At 37.6% G+C, this 20185-nt stretch overlaps 1 protein-coding gene across 1 annotated transcript; it reads left to right on the top strand.

The window, feature by feature from the left end:
• The first annotated feature begins 1389 nt into the window (after window positions 1–1389).
• Window positions 1390–15566, top strand: asip1 (agouti signaling protein 1). Its single transcript, XM_026349074.1, has 4 exons — window positions 1390–1756; window positions 14481–14650; window positions 14765–14814; window positions 15100–15566. The coding sequence occupies exons 2-4, from the start codon at window positions 14485–14487 to the stop codon at window positions 15262–15264; spliced, it is 381 nt and encodes a 126-aa protein (XP_026204859.1). The 5' UTR covers window positions 1390–1756; window positions 14481–14484; the 3' UTR covers window positions 15265–15566.
• Window positions 15567–20185: the final 4619 nt, after the last annotated feature.

Genomic DNA, 20185 nt, shown 5'->3' with positions numbered 1-20185 from the left:
CATTGACAGATGTTGACCCCAAACACGAGCATTTAACTTGCCCTGCTGCATCAACAAAAGTAAAAAACATCTAACTGCAAAATTTATGTCTACATGATTCAGACATTTAGACAGTTCTCTGAGGATTAACTATATGATGCATTTAAAAGATTTTGTTTACGACACTAACAAGGAAAAAAGACATCAGGTTTTCATGCTGTAATTAACCTTTAGACCTTTCATTGTGATTGTGTTTGCAAAACCGCTCAGCTGGATGTAACCTGAGATGTGTGTGTCTGTGTTAGTCTGCCCTCAATCAAAGATCAAACACAACACATTTACTCATCATCACACCAGTCTCGTGCATTTTAAAGAACGATAATATAAGTGTAAGATAGGGTGAGTATTTTAGATTTTTTTTATTCTATTGAGTAAAAATATGTTTTGAATATGTAAAAACATTTTATTTAAAAGAAAAAGAATTCATTCATTAAAGTTCATTAACTTATAATGACTTATACATTACACATGATACGAATCATGGTTTGTCAGAAAATGTTATTTTACATTAATTTGTCATTTTTATTTATTTATTTATTTTCGTTTTAGCATTTAGTGACTGACTTTTTACCAACCAAGACCCACGTTAGCTGTGCCTGTGAGTTTCTTGTGGGAGCAGGTAAGAACTTTCTAATGTCTGTGAATGAAAAAGAAAAATCTTCTACATCTCATCACTCACCATGCAAGTTCAGCAGGTAGCGCCGATCGTCTGTTAATCACTGGGTTGTCAGGTTAAAGCTGTAGTTTATTCCGTCTCCACATTCAAACCACCGGTGTGTGAATGGATGTAAAGTGCTTTGGATTAAAGTGCTATATAAATGCAGCCATTTACCTGTGTTCCATAATCCTGTAGTTTTAGAAACATCGGCCAGTCCGCGTGACAGCTTTGGTTTAGTCTTTGTACAGCCTAGATCCACAAAGGAGAATTCACTGACTTCTCCTCTAGCGCCACCAGTGGTGTGGTTGTTGACTAGTATTCGTTCCAGTATTTTTTGTCACCATGCACTGTAAATATACTGCAGACACCTGCTTAGCGTTAGCCTCAGTGTGTTTTCTGTGTGTGACACCGCCTGTTGTTCTAGACAAAGTAGGAAATCACAGGCCAAGTTGTGAGAAACAGGTGAAAAGGATATGAGAGAGTATTTTCCTAAAGGCTGATATTAGCTTTTCAAACAGTGCACTACAACTCACCAGAAACAACAATTCACAGGAGGGTCTGGTTCACATTTATCTGTCCATCCTCTGCATAATTTGACCTTTCCCATCCCCCAGCCTACTGCAGCTCTGGTCCCGCCTCCAGTGCAAACCCCCCCAGTATGTCTTTATTATCAACAGCACTGCAAGGTACAACTATTAGGCAAAGATAAAAGAAGAAACGGAGGAGAGCTGGATAAAAAGGAGAATCGGAGAGAGGAAAAATATTAACCAAGAAAGAAACAGAGGCAGGGTACACCAAGACAGCGAGAGGGAAGAAGTGAAGCAAGGCAAAGAAGAAAATTCTTTGAGATAAAAAACCCCGACAAAGTCAGAGGTGAAGCGTGGAAAAAGAGAGTGAGGAGAAGAAAGGAGAGAGGTGACTCGTGGACCAGAGAGGAAGATAAAGACGTGCAGCAATAAAGAAGAAGAGGGAAAAGGAGATCAGCACACTACAGAAACGAGAGACAGTCAGAAGCTGAGAGTGTGACGGACTGACCCACAGCTGGCCTGCAAACCCCAGGTAAGACAAATGGAAACGTTGGTCCTATTTTATCTTGTTCAAACAGTTCCTGGAAATTGTTTTGAGCGATGGAAAAAGCAGGGTGAAAAAAAAAACATAAACGTGAAAAGATACAGATGGAGCATGAATCAGAAAACATAAAACACACACTGGTTCTCACGCTTTAGTCTTGAATGTTAAAAAGAAAAAAAGTCTGAATTTATTAGAGATCATCCTCCGAGCGCTTGTTAAAAAATTCCTCAACAGCATTTCCCTGTGTGGCAACTTCTTTTCAAGGGTTTCCCCCCAGCTGTGGCCTATAAAGTGAAGAGGGTGCTATGCCCATTACACTGTTGAAACAACAGCTCGTGACGGGGAAACAAATGAACCACTGATTAGCTGTGGCATTTCTGGTGAAGGGTTCCAACATTTGGATCGATTGTGTGACCTGACTTCGGTACATTTATTTCCTGCCATTTTTATGTGCCTGAGCAGAAAACATCGGCGTATTTTATATAATTCTGGATGAAGAAACACTTATCGGGACTCCGTCTGTCAACTATATAATCTTGACCCCGTTATCTGTGTGTGGATAACAAATAAATAAAAACAGAAAAGCTGCTGTATCTGTGCTCTTTATAAAAGTCAATATCAGCAGTCAGCAGAGCTTTCACAGCTACAGCACAGTGTTACGCTGGTATTCGTAGCACATTTCTTATCTGCAGAAAAAAAAGCTGTTACACTGAGAAACTCAATTTTACAGTTATAGAAATATAATGACTGTGCCCTGTACACACATCACATCCATGTATCGCGTTATCGTCGTCTTTTCCCCAGTGTAAGTGTACGTCTGATGGCACAAATGTCTTTCTAACGTCTCAAAACAGTAATTGAATGTCAGAGGTTTTCACGACCTGTAAACTGGAGAACTGCAGCCAAAGGTTTGAGAGAAATGCAGTGTAAAATTCAGCACATAATGTGTTTCATATGCAATAAATGTTTTATTGAAACTTCATGAGCCCAATCCTAGGCTTTGTAAAAGTGATTAAATCGCCCTTAAGTATCGGTCAAGTTAAAGATTTTTATAGTTTTGGGCTGTTAATAAAAATACTACATACAAAAGATTCTTTAACACCTTGCTCATGATACAAACATGTGATTAAAATCAACAAGGACGAACAGGAAGGCATGAGCTCACTGCACGATCGCTGCACGCTGGTTTGGCTCTAGAGAGGAAACATTTTTCAGATTACAGCGAGCAATGCCGTAAAACACCCAAAAACACGAGTACATTGCAGGACGAGGAAAGAGGTTGCTTGTAATTTTCAACATAAAAATAGCAGTTAAAACTTACAGCTGAAAAATACCATTTACAGCATGGAGCCCTTTATCTTTGTCTGTGAATACAGAGTAATAACATTATCAGCATAACTAAGGATTAGCTGAAAAACAACTGCACTATAAAGTCATTAAAACTGTTCCTGTAATATCTTTAACACTGCTTATAATTTTACTGTTACCTGATGTTTGTCGCCAGGGGGAACTGGGGGTAAACACCATCTTTTCAATCAGCAACTTGATGGTTGATTGAAGACATTCCTTGGACAACTGATAACAAGATATTTCTTAGTTAGTTAAGCGCCTGGATATTTTGCCAGGCGCTTAACTAACACTTTGTGAGGACACTTTGCGTCCTTTGCTAAGATTACTCTACATGTTAATGCTTTTGTCGCCCTCCTCTTGTAATTTTGTACAGCAGACAGTGAAACAAGATTAGCATATTTGCTGCAACAAATGCTAAACTAATATTGATTATGGCACTATATTTACAAGAATACATTACAGACAAAAATAATTATAGATAGAAAGACTTTTTTGACTCCTGCACATTTAAATTTAGATGGTAAGAATTTGTTTGAACGGTGTATTAATAGATATATGTCCCATTCAGGTTCACTCTGAAAAATTGCGGTATGCAGAACATATAATGTTTTCACTTTAGTAACATTATTGCTGTATATGTGTATACTCCCAAAACAAGTTTTGTAATTATTTGGGAATTATAGCTCATTTTGTGAAGCACATTAGTGATATAAGATGCTGCTGCAGTTTTAATGTTTAGCGGTTTTAGAAAAACTTAGATTTAATTATTTTGTTCACAGCTTCACAACAACACTAGTCGAGTCTTTTTGAATTTTTCCAGCACATGTGCATATGTAAAAATCCTTTTACATTTACAGCGACCAGTTCTATTGTCTACGTGATGTTTTGGATATATTTTATATGTTTTTTCATGTGTGCAAATGTTATCAGAGCAGAAAAAACTAACTAATCCTATGAGCACCGTCTGTATCTATAATCTGTTTTGGCTTCTCCTTATACGACATTGAGCTCCACTGCTGTCAAAAAGCTATTGAAAACATTGAGCCTGTGATACTGTTGCACTCGGTGACACAGTGTTCTTTCATTACTATGATCATACACACTGAAGTTTATTTTGAATAAATACCACACACACTGTGCTGCTGCCAGGAAAGCTCACTGAAGCACCAAATGTGGATTTATCTGCAGCTGAAACTAGTCCTCAACACATGCCCCATTTCCTCTAGCTGTTTTAGGAAATTAGTGAACCTTTATTAAAAATGATTGGTGTATATTTTTAAAAAGTTAGGGGATGAAGAGTTAGGAGACAGAGAAGGGAAGTGAGAAAATATCAAGAGATGGATAAAAACATTTTTAGTTCTAGTCTTCTGGTGAGATTTGTAAAGCTGTAGTCCAGTAACTTTAGTCGCTTGGTGTATTTTTTGTGTGAGCTTCCAAATGTCTGACTGCACGTCCAAGCATAGTGGAGGTTCACCCTGTGTGAACAGGCTAATGTCATCAGCATGTCCACTAATTGGCCAGTTGTCAGGAAACAGAGAGAAAATTAATTCAAGAAAATCTTTTGCAGAACTTTCGCCGTCCACTTGTTCTAAGACCCCTTTGAATTCCTGACATGAGAAATGTTTCATACATTTATGAGATATGGTAATGCAAACATGCTGTGTCCCTTAAGCAGATGGTTTGTGGGTAATTTTACGGGCACACTGGCCGGCACTGTTAAATGGTGAATACAGTGGAAATATGGAATAACTCTTCCACAGACATGATCTATGATGTCAAGGTAAGAGTTATTTTAAGTTCTTATATTTCTAGGAAACGTCCTACAAGTTGGTACTCCAGTCGTATTGTCTTTAAAACACAACATTAACATGGACGGGGTCAGGATGGGCAGTGTGCAGCCTCATACACACAGGAAGCAGCAGTGCACTGTGGGTCGCTCATGGCCAGCATTGCATTTTTTTCAACTCTGACATTAAAAACACCAGCACTGGCCAACTCCCCCACCTCATGGTGAAGTTTGAAATGAAATGTCCACACTTTGAAAAAGTGGGACGGCAGGAAAGAAAATCTAACTGTGGCACAGTATGTTTACTTTAAAAACAGCGATGTGTTTAAACATTAGAAGTGAGCTTCTAACCTGAAAACGCCGGAGAAATTACAGAAGGAAAGATGTCTGTCCCAAATATTTTGTGGACTTATAATAATTTACATCTACCTGTGAAACGGCTAACAGATAAAAGGCGAGCAGCGCATGGAGCAGATGACATGACACAGACGTTAAAACAGCTGTCAGAGTGATTTATCTTCCTGGTATCATCTTCAAGTCTGCCAGAAGTCTCACATCTTCCCTTTAAAGGTGCCTTAACAGATAACTGACAGATTAAACGTCCAAAGTTTCCATCTTCCAGAGTCTGAACAAAAACAGAAGTGGAGTCAACCAGGAGTATGATCCAGGTGCTGACTTGCCTTGGATTGTAAAATATGTGATCTTGAGCTTTGTTGTGATTGTTGTTGTTTGTTTTGATCGATTTTTGTGTTTATAGGAAGTTATACTACCTTAAAACACACAATGCAGCATTTTAACATAATAGTTAGTTCCTCAAATTACTTAATAAAACTATTAATTCACATTGCAACAATAAATACTCATAAAAATGTCACAATAAAAGGGAAAGAAAATATGAATGACATTTATACCCTAATAAAATACACATTATTTTTACTTGGATCAAAACTGATCATAATTGATTTTGAGTAATGTGAGGAAAGAGCTCTGCATTTAGTTAAAACCAATTACATTTGAACCTGATTAGCTTAAAAGGTCAAACAGTGTATTTGAGCTGCTTTGTAGTAAAATAAAGAGACAATGTAAAAGCAGCAATGTCAGACTAGCATAAAGTCTCTTAGGCGATTTTAGATTTGATTTGTTTAGTTAGTTAGTTTAGTTTAGTTTTTAGTCAGGCTATCGAGCCAAAGTATGCCAGAGAAAGTTTGCACACATTCCACAACTCTAGGAAATCTGGACGACAGCTTTAAAAACCACATACAATAAATAATTTCTGATAAGCAAACTTTAACATTTGCTAACACTGCTTTCCATAATAATTTATACAGTATAAATATTATTAAGTTAATTTAGTAAAAGCACTGAAAATGAGTTTGTTGTACTTTTGTTAGATACTTTAAGGCTCAACCTAAATGACAAACCCCAACTTTTTAGGAGTTGTTAAAATAACAATTTCTTTACTATAACCCAAAAACCAAAAATACCCATGTTCCCTGGGAGACAAAACCGTGGGTAGCATCACCATCCTAATCAAAGTCTCAAACCTTCTTTGCGCATTTTGGCTGCAAAAAGGTTACTGGGTATTTTTAGCCCATTTTTAAACGTATGAGGGACTTTTACACCCTCCCCACACACAAACACCCATCCCCCAGGAACACAGCTCCTCCTCATATGGGTCATATTTAGTAATTTAGGTATGAGCACTTGTTCATTTGTAGAGACCGTCTCCTAACAGCGAGGTCACAGGTTACCTTTCATTAGTGTGCCTTCCTTAGGAGAGCACTTAGATTTAAATACTGTGTTGTTAGGTCAAAGTATATTTTAGGCCCCGTATTTATTTCAGAATAGGAACAATTGAATTTAGACTTCATACTTAATTATTTTTTGATGTCTCTTTTAAGTTTGCTTTAAAAATAATGGTCTGTAAAGTTAGTTGTAGATGCTCATAATTTTTATTTGTAGTGAGTAATTGTGTTTTCCAGCTGTTTCTTAATTACATTTCTAAACCAGATTTTTTTTTGTTTGTTTATTTGTTTGTTTGTTTCTTTTGTTTTTTTGCATGCGTGAAAGTGGAGCCTAAAGCAGAGCTGATCAATTTAAAAAAGAACTCTGTGCCTTTATTGTCGACTTCAGGGGGGATGGAAATTACTGAAAATTATTTCAAAATGGGAACCAGCCCACCGGGAAGCTCTGATATTATTCTCCCTCCAGTTGCACCATGTTTCTTGAGAATGTACAGTATAAGCGTGGCGGAGTATATGTGTACAGAGAAAGCACAGGATCCTTGTTTTCATTTCTACTCAGCACAAGTCAGATATTAGCCTGACCAGAAAACCGCTGTTTTATTTGATATAACAACTGGCATTGGTCAAATTGTTTGGTTAAATAAAGGTTGATCTTCTTTATTCTACCTGTCAAGCGAATTATATGCAACTTTACATTTCTATTTTGACGTTATTAGAAATTCTGTTCATATTATTATAGCAGCATGTGTTTAACTGTGACCGCCTGTTATTTAGAGCCACATTAGCTGAAACAGATACCATCTGTTTGATTGTTCTGCTGCCAAGATCGGTGCCACTTTCTTGACTTTAATAAAAGTGTGCTTAGTCTCATGGAAGTATGCACCCCTGAAGCGCAGCAGCAATCCATTTTCCACTTTAAATTTACACCACATAATCAGATCTAATGATCGAAAACCAGATGATTTAGTCTTATTTCTGGAAACACAGATGCATCTGTGCTATTACTGTAGAAAACAATGGCATTTTATTTTTTATTACAAACGCATGGAAAAGATTTTTGGAAAATATTTTTTTCATTCGTTTGAATAATTGTTTATGTGCAAATAAGTTCTCTCCCTTTGCATACTGTGCTTATGCACCTGCACTTGTCAAGTTCAACATTTTAATGTTAAACTTTTGAAAAGTTCAACAACTAGATGTTACCCAAATAAAAGTGTCTATAACAAAGTGTACTGCAACATAATAAAAGCTCTGAGCTCAGCAGTATTTTTCAGACAGGAAACAATATATCTATAGGTATTTATATAGCTATATATAAATGTTTTTGTAGAAACGGCCTGATATTCTGACTGCATCATAGACATCTTATAATGCAGTGGCTCAGCACTACTCTTTCACGAGAGCCATTTTAAGTGATCTGGATGTTTAAATGTGCTTTGTCCAGATCCTCTTCTATATTTTTTTGTGGCCAGCATGTGCGTGTTTCCTCTCAAATTTGACAAAGGCCGCTTTTTGCTGTAAAATAACTTTCTGAAGAGACATTGCTCATCTTCACACCACATGTAGTTCAATGTTCAAAAGTATAGATTGTCAGAAGGGCTCCGCCTGAAGTTCTTCATCAAGTCTCCCATGTTGCTCATGGTAATCTGGTTTGTCCTACATGTGTGAGTTCAGTGCCAACTGTAATTTATGCTTTGAACTTTTATCATTGAGTACGGAATATTTCTAAATAGTGTTTGTGGTTCTTTGCTAATATATCTACTCTCAGAACACAACTTGATTTTCGAACTAAGTACTTTAGTGCTGTAGTTAGGATGTCTTCATTTGAAACACTACATTTAAATGTATTATTCTAAAAATTGTTTACTTGCAAATCTCCTGGGATGACTGAACATTTTCACATAGAAAATACTGTAGTAATATAATTCCTCCCTGCAGTTTTAGTTCCTGTCTCATACCTGGAAAATGGTGTGTGATTTTACACTTTTTATTTATTTATTTCATTCTTGCACATGTTTCAGTTTAGATCAATCAGTGCACTGAAGCGTAGTTTTTAAACTTTAAGTCTCTGCAGAGGTTTTAAGGTGATTGGGGTTTTTATTTGCCATACACTGTATGTGTGTATATATATATATATATACATATACATACATATACACACATATTCATATATATAAACCAAACAAACTTGAAAACAAAAAGTAACACAAAGGCAAATAACAGAAATTCTTGCACTAATAAAATACCACCTTTTGTACAAATGATTTCACATTGATTTAAATTATGCTGTATGTTTTATAAAAGCATTTATTTATTTATGTTTATTTATTGATTTTAAGTGATTTTTAACTAAATGACTGGTTGGATTAAATTCAGTAGACGTATTTGTCTTAAACTGTAAACCATTTCAGAGGGAAACCTTTAGCCATGAACTCCCAAATTCAAACAGCATGTTACGTGTCCCACCAGTGATATTGCTTTGCTTTTTGTGCAGCCCCAGGTCATGTTAAGTTCAACGAAGATAAGCCTTGGTTTACAGAGGAACTTAGATGTTTCTGCCCAGCTAAAGATAAAACTCACCAGGGGGTCCATAAAACTCTTGACAGACAAGGGAAGTACAGGATGAAAAATGGAATTTAGGCAGCAAAGCACCAGAGGCATGCTGAGAAGCTGAAGGAGAAATTCCCAGCTCTTGATTTATCCTCCATCTGGAAAGGCTTGCGTGAAATCATGAATTAAGTAACTCCCCCACTCCAAAGATGACCAATAATTGGCAGAAAATCTAAATAGGTTATACAGCACATTTGATAGACAAAGGGATAATCCTGACTCCCCCACATCTACCCTTCTTTAAACATCCATTGGTTCCTCATTCTTTCTCATCCCACAACACTTATGTTTCCACTACCCATTCAATAAAGACTACCATCATTACCCAGTCTATTACTAAAAGGGGTGCAAAACCCACTGCGCTAGAAGGCCAGAACAATGTGTCACTATGAACTCTAAAGTAATGTGCTGATAAACTAGCTCCCATATACACAGAAATATTCAACCAGTAACTCTAACTCTACTTGGTCCCTGCCTCTTTCAAGTCATCAAGTATAGTTCCAGTGGCTAAGAAACAGAATTACAAACATGTGGCAGTCAAGCTAGGACTGCACTACATCCTCTAACGTTCGGGCAAGAGGGGAATCTGTGCCAGGATCCTGCTGTCCCTTCATGCCAAGCTTTTCCAGCTGATTACGACCAAGCTTCTCTGTGGATCATCAACCTCCTGACAGACAGGAAGCACTGTGAGACTAGTAAAGCATACTTCAACCCCTCTGACAATCAACACAGAAGCGCCTCAGGGTTGCATGCTTTCCCCCTCCTCTACTTTTGGTACACAAATAACTGCATCTCCTCTGGTTCCTCTGGTAAGCTCCTGACATTTGCAGATGGCGCAACAGTCATTGGACTTATCCAGGAAGGGGATGAGTCTGCATACAGATGTGAAGTGGTGTCATGGCTAACATCCCGGTGCAGCAAAAACAGCCTAAAGTTAAACATCTTCAAAACGGTAGAGTTAAGACTTTAGGAGAATCCCCCACCCTTCCCTCCATTCACAGTCACTATGAACAGCACCAGAGTCACAGTTGCAGACTCATTTATGTTCCTTGATGGCCAGCAACAACATAATAACCTGCCACAGGCAGTGCCGACCCAAATTGCAGTCAGATTCTAAAATCAGTCAGGACTGACCAGATCCGGGCAAAAATTGGGCTGAATCCGTACCGTGTTTGACTAGTTTAGGTCAGTTCAAAGTTTAAGGAGCAAACAAGGCCTGACTACTATTTATCATAACAAATTCTAACATTACATTTAAATTTAGTCTTTTAGCACTTTCTTTAATCCAAAGTGACCTACGGGGTACAGGGCAACAAAGGCAGGTTAAGTGTAAGGAGGTCTTACCTAAGGATCTCTAGGTGACCTTACCACTACACTATCCAGCCGAGTTAACAAAATTAGTGTTAAAGGTTTAAAGGTTTGCCAAACAGCAGTCTATGGTTATTTGTGCTTGTTAAAATCTTCTTGATTGACCTTAAGAGTACAGTTATTTCACCCGTGGCTGTGATCTTTAGTGTATTTTGTATCTGTACAACCAAGGTTTCTCATTAGAATCTGAAAGTTCAGTCTTGGCAACTGGGCTTCAAGGAAAATTGGTAGGAGATCTCAAATTTATCCTGCAGGGGGATCTCACCTCTCACCTGACTTGATAGACTTGCTAGGTGGACAATGGGAGGGGTAAAAGTAGAGCCCCTCTTACCCCCTTTAAATAAGGTTGTTAAATGTGACCTTCCTGGGGAGTTGCTCCTCCTGGACCATCCTGTTGTTTAGCAGCTGTTTAGTTTCTCCAGGGTTGCTCTCTGGACTGCATTGGACTATATTACTCCTCTTGTGTTTCAGTGTCTGGCCTTTAGGTTGGACGAGTCTTTGCGTTAGTGTGTTTGTGGATTTGAAGTAAACAGGTGTGTTTGTGAATGTGGTGTTTTTAAAAAATTCTTTGGAGCTTCTCAAAAACATCGGCTGTGTAAGGAATGACAAGGTTTTTCCATTGGCAATGGTCTGGTCTGGTCTGGTCTGGTCTCAGACTGTTGCGGTTTCCTTCTGCTGGATCAGGACTCTGCTTTGATAATCTACAGGCTTTAGGAACTGTCTAATGTAATTAACTAATAAGTTCAGTATTTATGCTGGGACATTGATCTAAATAACAAAACAGAATCAGTCCCACACATCAAACACACCGTGGTTAAACACTTCACATGAACCATGGCGTTAAGTAGAAAGAGAGTTTGTGTAATTTACCTATTATCACTTCAAATTGGCAGTAAACTGGTAAATCTCTGCTTGTACTACTTATTTTCTATTTGTTATTGTGTTATGCCAAACAAGTCAATTTTGAAGAGGTGAATTTTAATAATTTAAAAAATAAATAAAGTTGGATTATTATAAATCACGTTGCACAACTTTGTGCAACTTACACAGTTCAAGATTTTGAATGAACTTACTACATTTACAAAGTTGAACTAAAAGTAACATGACTGCTTTAAAAAAGTCAGTTTAACAACATGCTCAGTTTTTTTTGTATTCGTGCAACAATACATATTATATGTGTGTTTGTTGGACTTGATATTTTTGTTGCCTCAACAAGGATTTACGTTTGCTCAATCATAAATACATTCTTGGTAGAAATAAGTCTTGTATCACTCTTTTGTGGTTGTTTGAAATTAAAACTATATTTTTATATGTTTTGCAAGGTGGGGGGCGGCGTTAATGTGCAGGACATAATCGAAAACAATGTCTTATGCAATAAATATAATGCACACACCTCTAATATACAAATCACAGGTGATAATCACTGAGAATATTCTTATACACTAGGTCAGACTGGAATTTCTGCACACAAGTATGTATTGGTTATCACATGTAAGCTTTAAATTAGAGAGAGAAAAAGAACAAACAAGATAAGATTTAAGATTGAAACGCTAGATGAAGTTATAATCATAGAAGATTAGAATGAAACTCTGAAGATCAGTGGCGCTTATGTGGGAGAAGGAAACAAGATTAAGAGACTGGACTGAGTATCTGGTGTTCCAACAGTCTGCAGCAGCAGAGAACAGGTGAAAATAATTATACAGCTTGGCTGAACCTTTCTGTTAGCCTTAAAGTGGCAACCATGCCAAGCACCTCAAATAGCTCTTCTCATACTGCTGCAGTGTTCTGCTTAGCTATGAATTAGCATTTGATCAGTGTGAGAGCAGCTGGGCTTCTCAGGTGTTTATTCCTGCAGTGCTGACACTTTGTGGCCAGTTTATTTTTATGTTGAATGTCTACTACAGGCTGAAAAACAATATTCCCGAATGTTAACTCTTTGGCAATTAATTGACACTTAAAAATGTGTAATAGGTTCAACACGCAGGGATCATATCTGGTTGTATTGTAGGTGCAATATGTTGGATTATGATAACATAAACAGGTGCTCACACACAGAAACGGCTTTATTTTCTAAGGTACATTACATTTAGATGTTTTAAAGAAGGGAAGTGTCCTCAAACTCTAAAGTGTTTTCTTCTTTATATATGCTATGACCAAAAAAACAAATCACAAAGTTCCTGAGCACCGTTTTACTTGCTGGTCAATCCTTTTAGATGTTTTAGTCAACCCCCCCCCCCAAAAAAAAAACGTATGATAAACCTTTAACATTTGTATGCAAAAATATGATTTACCCATATCAATGTTTGAGAATAGCTGCTGAACAGAAACATTGAGTTAAAAGAGTTTATAGTTGAAACGCCATCACTGCAGTTCATCAGTTCATTTAAACAATATGGACTCTTCCTTTGTAGTCTGAGAGTTCTTCTTTCAGTATGAATGGACTTCAATTACATCATTATTTTATCAGGATTTCATGCAGTAAAGACTCTTTCATTTATTTGATTTCAGAGTATTTCTTTTTATTTCACAGACTGCTGGAGTGACTGTGGGCCATTTTAAAACGTGACAACTGTAACATGAAAACATCTGCTGGAAAACAACATATGTGCAGCTTATGTGCAGTAAAGGTTGCAGTAAAAGCAGTTCAAGTGACACTATGAATGAAATTATATTCACCGTGTTGTACTTAAACGAGAGCTAAATCTTTCTTTTGATTCAGAAAATACAAATGTTGGAAGATGAATTACACTGGAACAACATGTGAACGGAAATTATATAAAGTTCGATTTATAGATGAGTCATCGGTCTGATCAGATCCTAGAATTTGGTAAAAACCTTCCAAATGACAGTGCATCCATTCAATCTGGGTAGTTTCAGGCCTGTGATCATGGAGGCAGTAGGTAATGCAGTATAGTCATCCTACTTCCCAGGATGGAGCTCCTGCTGGAAGAACCTGAGTCTTTCCCGAGCCATGTGACAGGTATAATACCACCAGTGTGTTCTAGGTCCACCCTGTGGTCTCCTGCCAGTTGCACATGCTCAGGAGACTCAGCTGAATTCTTTTGAGGCCAAGGAGCAGCGGCTTTGCTCCAAGCTCCCTCCAGATGTCTGAGCTCCTTGCCCTTCATCTCTAAGGGCGAGCCCAGCCCCCTGTGAGGAGAAACTAATTTGAGGCGTTAGATGATTTAATACAGGCCAGACCTGCTGAAATTTCATATTCCGCCAAAAATATAGAAGGATAAGGAAGGATTTTAGATCACATGATGTTTCTGTATCTACAGAGTTAAATGTATTAAAATTCTGGACTCTAATTTTCTGCTTGTTCTCCCTATATCATAGAATTGGATATTTGACCTTCTGTTTAAAATTTATTTTTCATTTCTCTAAATCAGTTAATTTTGTTATTGCACTGGTAGCGGCTCTGGCCGGATGCATTGGGATCACCAATTTGCTTTTTACTTTTTGTGTTTATTTGACAGTCAACATAGAAAATGACCAGAACCATAACTGTACCTTAAGCTGCCAGGGTGCCTGCACATAGCTACTCTTGTTAAAGAGGCATTTTTTTGAGATTTAGGATTTTAAACATTGTAAACTTGTTCTACTTGACATGTTGACATTATCATTGACATGTTGACAACCTGACATAAGCACTCTTCTCTTCTTTCTTCACTTTTCACATGAACTGTGCAAAAAACATAATCCAAGTCCTAAATGTTGAAAATGTTTCCACAGCTCTGCAGGTGACACTCAGCTGGAGGAAAGGTTTTGATAAAGTGACTCTTGATCACAGAATAAACGTGGTGCTCCAAAATGCTTCTAACACGTATGTGTTGTTACTTCTCTCCTACAGAAATATGAATGCCTTCCTGCTGCTTGGCTGCTTTCTCCTTGCTGTGACAGAGTACGTCCTGAGCTCTGCCCACATGGTTCCTGATGAGGGACTCTCCACAAACAGGGTTCTTGTATACAATGCTATGTCTCAAAGCCTAGATAGAGATCCACCATCCGTTCTTATTGAAGGTACGTTGGCAAAGTTATACAGTAGGTTTTTACTTTACTGTTTGGAAAGGTGGGATTTCTGTCATCAATTTCTAAGTATTATCCGTATTAGCTTTGTTTTCCGATCTCTTCCAGAGATGCCCAAATCAGTGAAGAAGAGCAAGAAAGCAAAGAAAACTAAGAAGGTGATCCAATATAAGTTTATGATGCTAAAGTGTTTCATTGTTTAATCAGAAATAGTTTTAGGTGTGACAGGAGGTGATTTGAAGCTGTTATAGCTTGATCAGATCTGCATGTTCACTCAAAACATAGAGATTTCTTTCTGCTATGTTTATATTTTTAATATAGATATTCTTATATCTATTGTGTCATTTTATTTTTGTTTGCTGTTCCAACAACTGCAGCAAACATCTCTAACAACTATGATCTTATTTATTCTTACAGCTTCTCTCCCTTTTTCTTTTCCCCAGAACAAATTTAGTGTGATAAAGCGCCCTCCGCCTCCAGCTAACTGTATTCCCATGGGGGGAAGCTGTAAATCTCCAGGCAAAGTGTGCTGTGATTTCTGTGCCTTCTGCCAGTGTCGGCTCTTCAGGACTGTCTGTTACTGCCGAATGGGCAACCCCAACTGCTGAGCAGCCAGCTGCACAGGAGCTCAGCTCCAAGCAGGCAGAACAGAAGTTCATGCTAATTCAGACCACTTACAACGAACACTGACTGCAGTGCAACTCACTTATTGGTTTAGTACTCGGTTTATAACCTGAAATTCACTGCATGAAAGCACTTTATTACAGAGGACTCTTATTTTATTTTATTTACCCTTTTAAGCAGGTCTGTGTTCTGCTTTTAGCGTGCGTAAATAGATGCACAAAAAGCTTTATATGTTGCTTTATTTTTACACAGAAATATATAAATGTGCGATGCCAAACTTTAAATACAATGGGTTTCACATTTTCTATGAATCTTTTTAAGAATAAAGTTCCTGTCTTATGTTTCATATGACAGTGTTTTTGTTTTGTCTAGTGTCTAGACCACCTGGCCAATAGAAACAGTTCATTTGAGCAGTTTTCTTGAATTGCATACCAAAGTGAAGCTAATTCACAGATACTGAAAGAATATTTAAAGGATAAGTGATCAACAAGAGTTAAAAGACTAAAACGCCCTCTCTGCTTTGTACTTCTGCTAATTTGTCTGTAGCATATCAATATTTAAAACAGTTTATTTCCTCTAAAAACTAAGTCAAAACAGAGGATATGGATGATTTCTCATGTTTCTCTAGAAGAGTTTTCTTCTTTATCCCCTCTATGATTTATAGGTTCAATCGGTAATTTAAGTTTCTCTTTCAGTTTTACGCCACTGACTGAATGTTGTGCTACAGAGGAAAAATAACCTCTGGGAGCTTCAGGTAGTGATTTCAGACTCGCCATAATTTCAACACTTCATTTGGTGATCGACAATGAAGAATGATTAGATGTTAGTGAGAACTGCGGTCTTTAAATGATTACTTACACTGCTGTGTCTGTAGCTTTGACAATCATGAGTTTGGATTGGAAAGAAAATCTAGCCTGGAGGAGTATAAGGAAGGAAAACGTATCTCCCTGTTTGACTACCACCAGGGAAACAACCTCGACTAAGGCGGCAGCTGCCAGGACCCCGATACCTGGGATCTGTGGTTAGAGAGACTGAATGCACATATTGTAAGTAGCTTTGGACAAAAATGTCATAGAATGTCTTTCTGAACAAGTTGAAATGAAATCTTTTCTTGTTAAAACGAAGGTCAAAAGTTCTAATAAACCAGAGTAAAAGTTCTAGAAAGAACATTTAGTAAGATCACCTCTAGTCACCTAGTTATACTGTAGATGTTTAAAACGCTGTTGTTACTTTAATTACTGTTACTTTAATATTAGTGTGTCCATCTGGATGTTAACTAGTCCTTTTCTGGCTGCTTTTGTAAATGTTTATGATTGTTTGTGCCTGCGTTTGTATTTTAAGTGGCATTTTAGGTCAAATTAGTCCATAAATCTGTTCTTAGTTTGAAATATAATGGGTGATTCCACAGATGATCATTGAATCAAACTGTTTCTTTGTCCAGTTTCCTGCCAACAGCAGAAGTAAGCCAACAGCCCATTGCTGTTTTTATTATCAAGATCTACTTAAATAAATATTTTTGTCATAATGTTGTTGACTATAAAATGCTGGTTAATATTAAATCGCATGTAAATGTTCCCTGTTTAAGTATCATCAATGCATTAAATAAAACCAGCTCTGATAAACCACGGTGCCAAACAGAGGTTAATATAAACCATGTGGAAAGTGAAAGTGGAACATAATATCTAATGAGTGAGGAGTCATAACTTTAACTGAACACTGGCAGCAGATTGCTGCTAGGTTAGAGGTGTTTTCTACCTGAACGAGGGTATGATAGATGATAGTGGATCCACCAAGAAAACCCATTACGAAACTCTATAAGCCACAGAACTGGGACGCAAATATGATCCACCGATTGTCCCAATTTTACTTACATGCTGTACGTCCTTAAAAAACTGCAGAGTCTGCTCTGTACAGAACTGTAACAGCAACATGATCTACTGTACATGAGCCTTTGGCAGAGCTGCAACAGCATGTGCCACACAAATACCACATAACGGATAATGGAGATACATGCTCAGTTTTTCTGTTTTATTTTCTTTCAGCTGCTTTTTTTTTACATTATTGTTTTTATAAGGGTAAATTAAAGGAGCTTTTAGCTTTTTGCCATAAATTTCCCTTAGGAGCACAAACAGTTAGGATAATGATGGATAAACATCTGTGCTGCTGTTGTTTTGGTTTTGGAATATTTCCTCCCCCTAGTGGTCATAAAGACCACACTGCAGCGTTTCACTGGATTTACTGCAATAAAAAAAAAGAAAGAAAACACAAATTAACAGTCTACAAAGGGACATATTTGTGCAACATCTCCCACATTACATGAAAGCAAGAACTGCTGTTTGCCATAAATAACAGACTAATTCACAGAAGTTGAGTTCCCAGAAACATCTCTGAGTCCACTCATAACAAAGGACGATCCAAACCAAACAACTACTACAATAGTTTTCTATATAGAATGAGGAATAAAGAGAAAACAATAAATATGAGAGTTTCTCTACTGGACAATTGTTATTATTATTATTTACAACAGTGTCTCTTGAAAATTATTATTTTTTGACTACTTGATTCAGATTGACCTGCGGTTTGGATTTATCCCTCCCAGTGATGGGTGGATATTCCACATTGTGGATTCTTTAGCTGAAAGTTGAATCTTTTTGTCTGTAAACGTTAGATTTCTTGTGCAGCGTATACACACATTTCCTAATTTAAAAAAACATTTTAGTCCTCAGACCTTGTCAAGTAATGAAATTTACTCCACTTGTTTGGATTATTCATTTGCAAAATATTTAGTTGTTGTGCAAATTTCCAGAAATGACTTCATGAAAGTTCGTCCCCATTTTTCTTTTTCCATTCTGCCCATTATTTTTTAAGATTTACTCTGAAATAGGATTTTTCCTCATGCTACCTGAATCACACTACCAGTATTCCAACATTCCTCAAGTCCCCCCTGATGTTGGCTTTGAGGCATCTGGTTTGGGAAGAAGTGGGACAGAGGAAGACAGATTATTGCAGACAGCTGGCAGGCAGACAGAGTTCTGAAAGGATGGGAGAAAGATGCTGAAATACTAACAGAGAGAAGATGACGCCAAATCACCAGCAGGGTCTGACACCTTGTGGATGGTTTTATTTAAAATTTCTAACATATAAATATCAACAACAGACCATCTTAATATGGATATACCTTAGTTTTTCTATCTTGTTTCTTCACAGTGGCCCTGAATTCATGTTGAGATTCATGTTATGATATGATGATGAGTCTAAACTGTTCTGTCCAACATTGTGGGTGTGTGTGTGTTAATATTTCTTTAAATTTCCAACCTGTTTATAATTTCCTATAAAGTCACGTTAAACTACCTTTACTGAATTCCCAACACATCCATCAGTGATGCAACACCAGTGGACGTGGATGTGCATTGAACATCTGCTCTCCCAGAGCAGTAATAAAAGCAGCATGTTTTTCTAGGAAGACGCCCCTGTGAGAAGAACTGTCAAAGCAGTGGTCTATTGTGGAGGTACTTTTCCAAAAACAAGCTGAACCCATGTCGAGAGTCAGAGGTGATGACGTGTTTGTCATGACGTGCTACACAGTCATGTTCTCACTGGGGACTGCGACCTCAGTATTTTGGACCATAGTAAGAGGCGTAGCTGTGCACTGATAGAGACTTGAATAATTTATTTAATTAAGGAATAACATGATGAGTTGATTAGTGAGAGTTTTTTAATTTAATTCAAGCTGTTGTTGATTGATTTGTGGCTACGGCAGTTGCTAGTAATGAGAGTAGACAGGAGGAGAGCAGCACAACCCAAAATACCAAGTTAAACTGTCAAATGGTGCAGATGAAATATCAGGTCTAAGGTTAGTTATGTTGAACATATAGCAAGTTTCCAGCATGACTAAACATCCCCCACGGCATTCTATTGTTAGTTTAGCATTTACGTTATACATGAAATTCTGACAAGGTCAAGGTAAGCTATACCTCCTTAATGAAGCATGAAACAACACTGAAGTCACCCAACATAAAGCTCTGTCTTTAATACTATTTGTCAAACGTGTCTAGCATCAACTGCTGTTACTTTTCAGACATGGGGTACACCCTGAACAGGTCACCAATCTCATCTCATGACTGACACATGAAGACAAACTAACGTAACCAGAGTACCGGAGAGAACAAACGTAACCACGGGGGAGAACATGCAAACCAGACAGGAGAGGTGAGGTTACGAAAAAGTCACAATAAATCAACACAGTCTCCTGAAAATTGCATTCCTATACAACTGAACAGCAATAACACACACACACACACACACACACACACACACACACACACACACACACACATTTTTATGGCCTAATCGCAACTAGATTATGTTTCCTGTTAACTTAATAATCATATATAATCAATAAATGTTCATTCTTTCCAGATGTATCATCACATATCTGATGCTCATAATGTCTCATTTTGACGCTACACGTTCTCTCTAGTCCGTTCAAGTTTGAATTTGTTCAGTCCCATTCTGAACAAAACGTTCAACACAGCCTGCAGCAGTAAGACCATGGCCCGACATGTTTGTCATATTTTAGGATTTGATGCAAGCTGTCATGAAAAGTGGAGTGAATCTCACAAGCGCACACGAAGAAGAGGATCAGGAGCAAACAGTTAAGGAGGATCAGCAGGCACCAGTTCAAAAGTATGAATGTGACTAAGATAAGCTACGGTACTTTCACTCATACAAATGGCTTTTAGTAAAGTATCATGTGGGATTCAGAGATGATAAAGGTGAAACTCAGCTACCAAGTAAGCCTGTCACTGTTTGATGTTCTTATATCGACTCTGTATATAAAATCTGGCAGCTCCCATTATTTTATCTCTATCTGTAATACTGTTTGTGAAGATCCTCACTTCTCTA

This window comes from Anabas testudineus, chromosome 5 (assembly GCF_900324465.2).
Source record: "Anabas testudineus chromosome 5, fAnaTes1.2, whole genome shotgun sequence".
NCBI lineage: Eukaryota > Metazoa > Chordata > Actinopteri > Anabantiformes > Anabantidae > Anabas > Anabas testudineus.
Note: the sequence above shows the minus strand (reverse complement) of the source record. Positions and strands in the feature narration are given on the sequence as shown.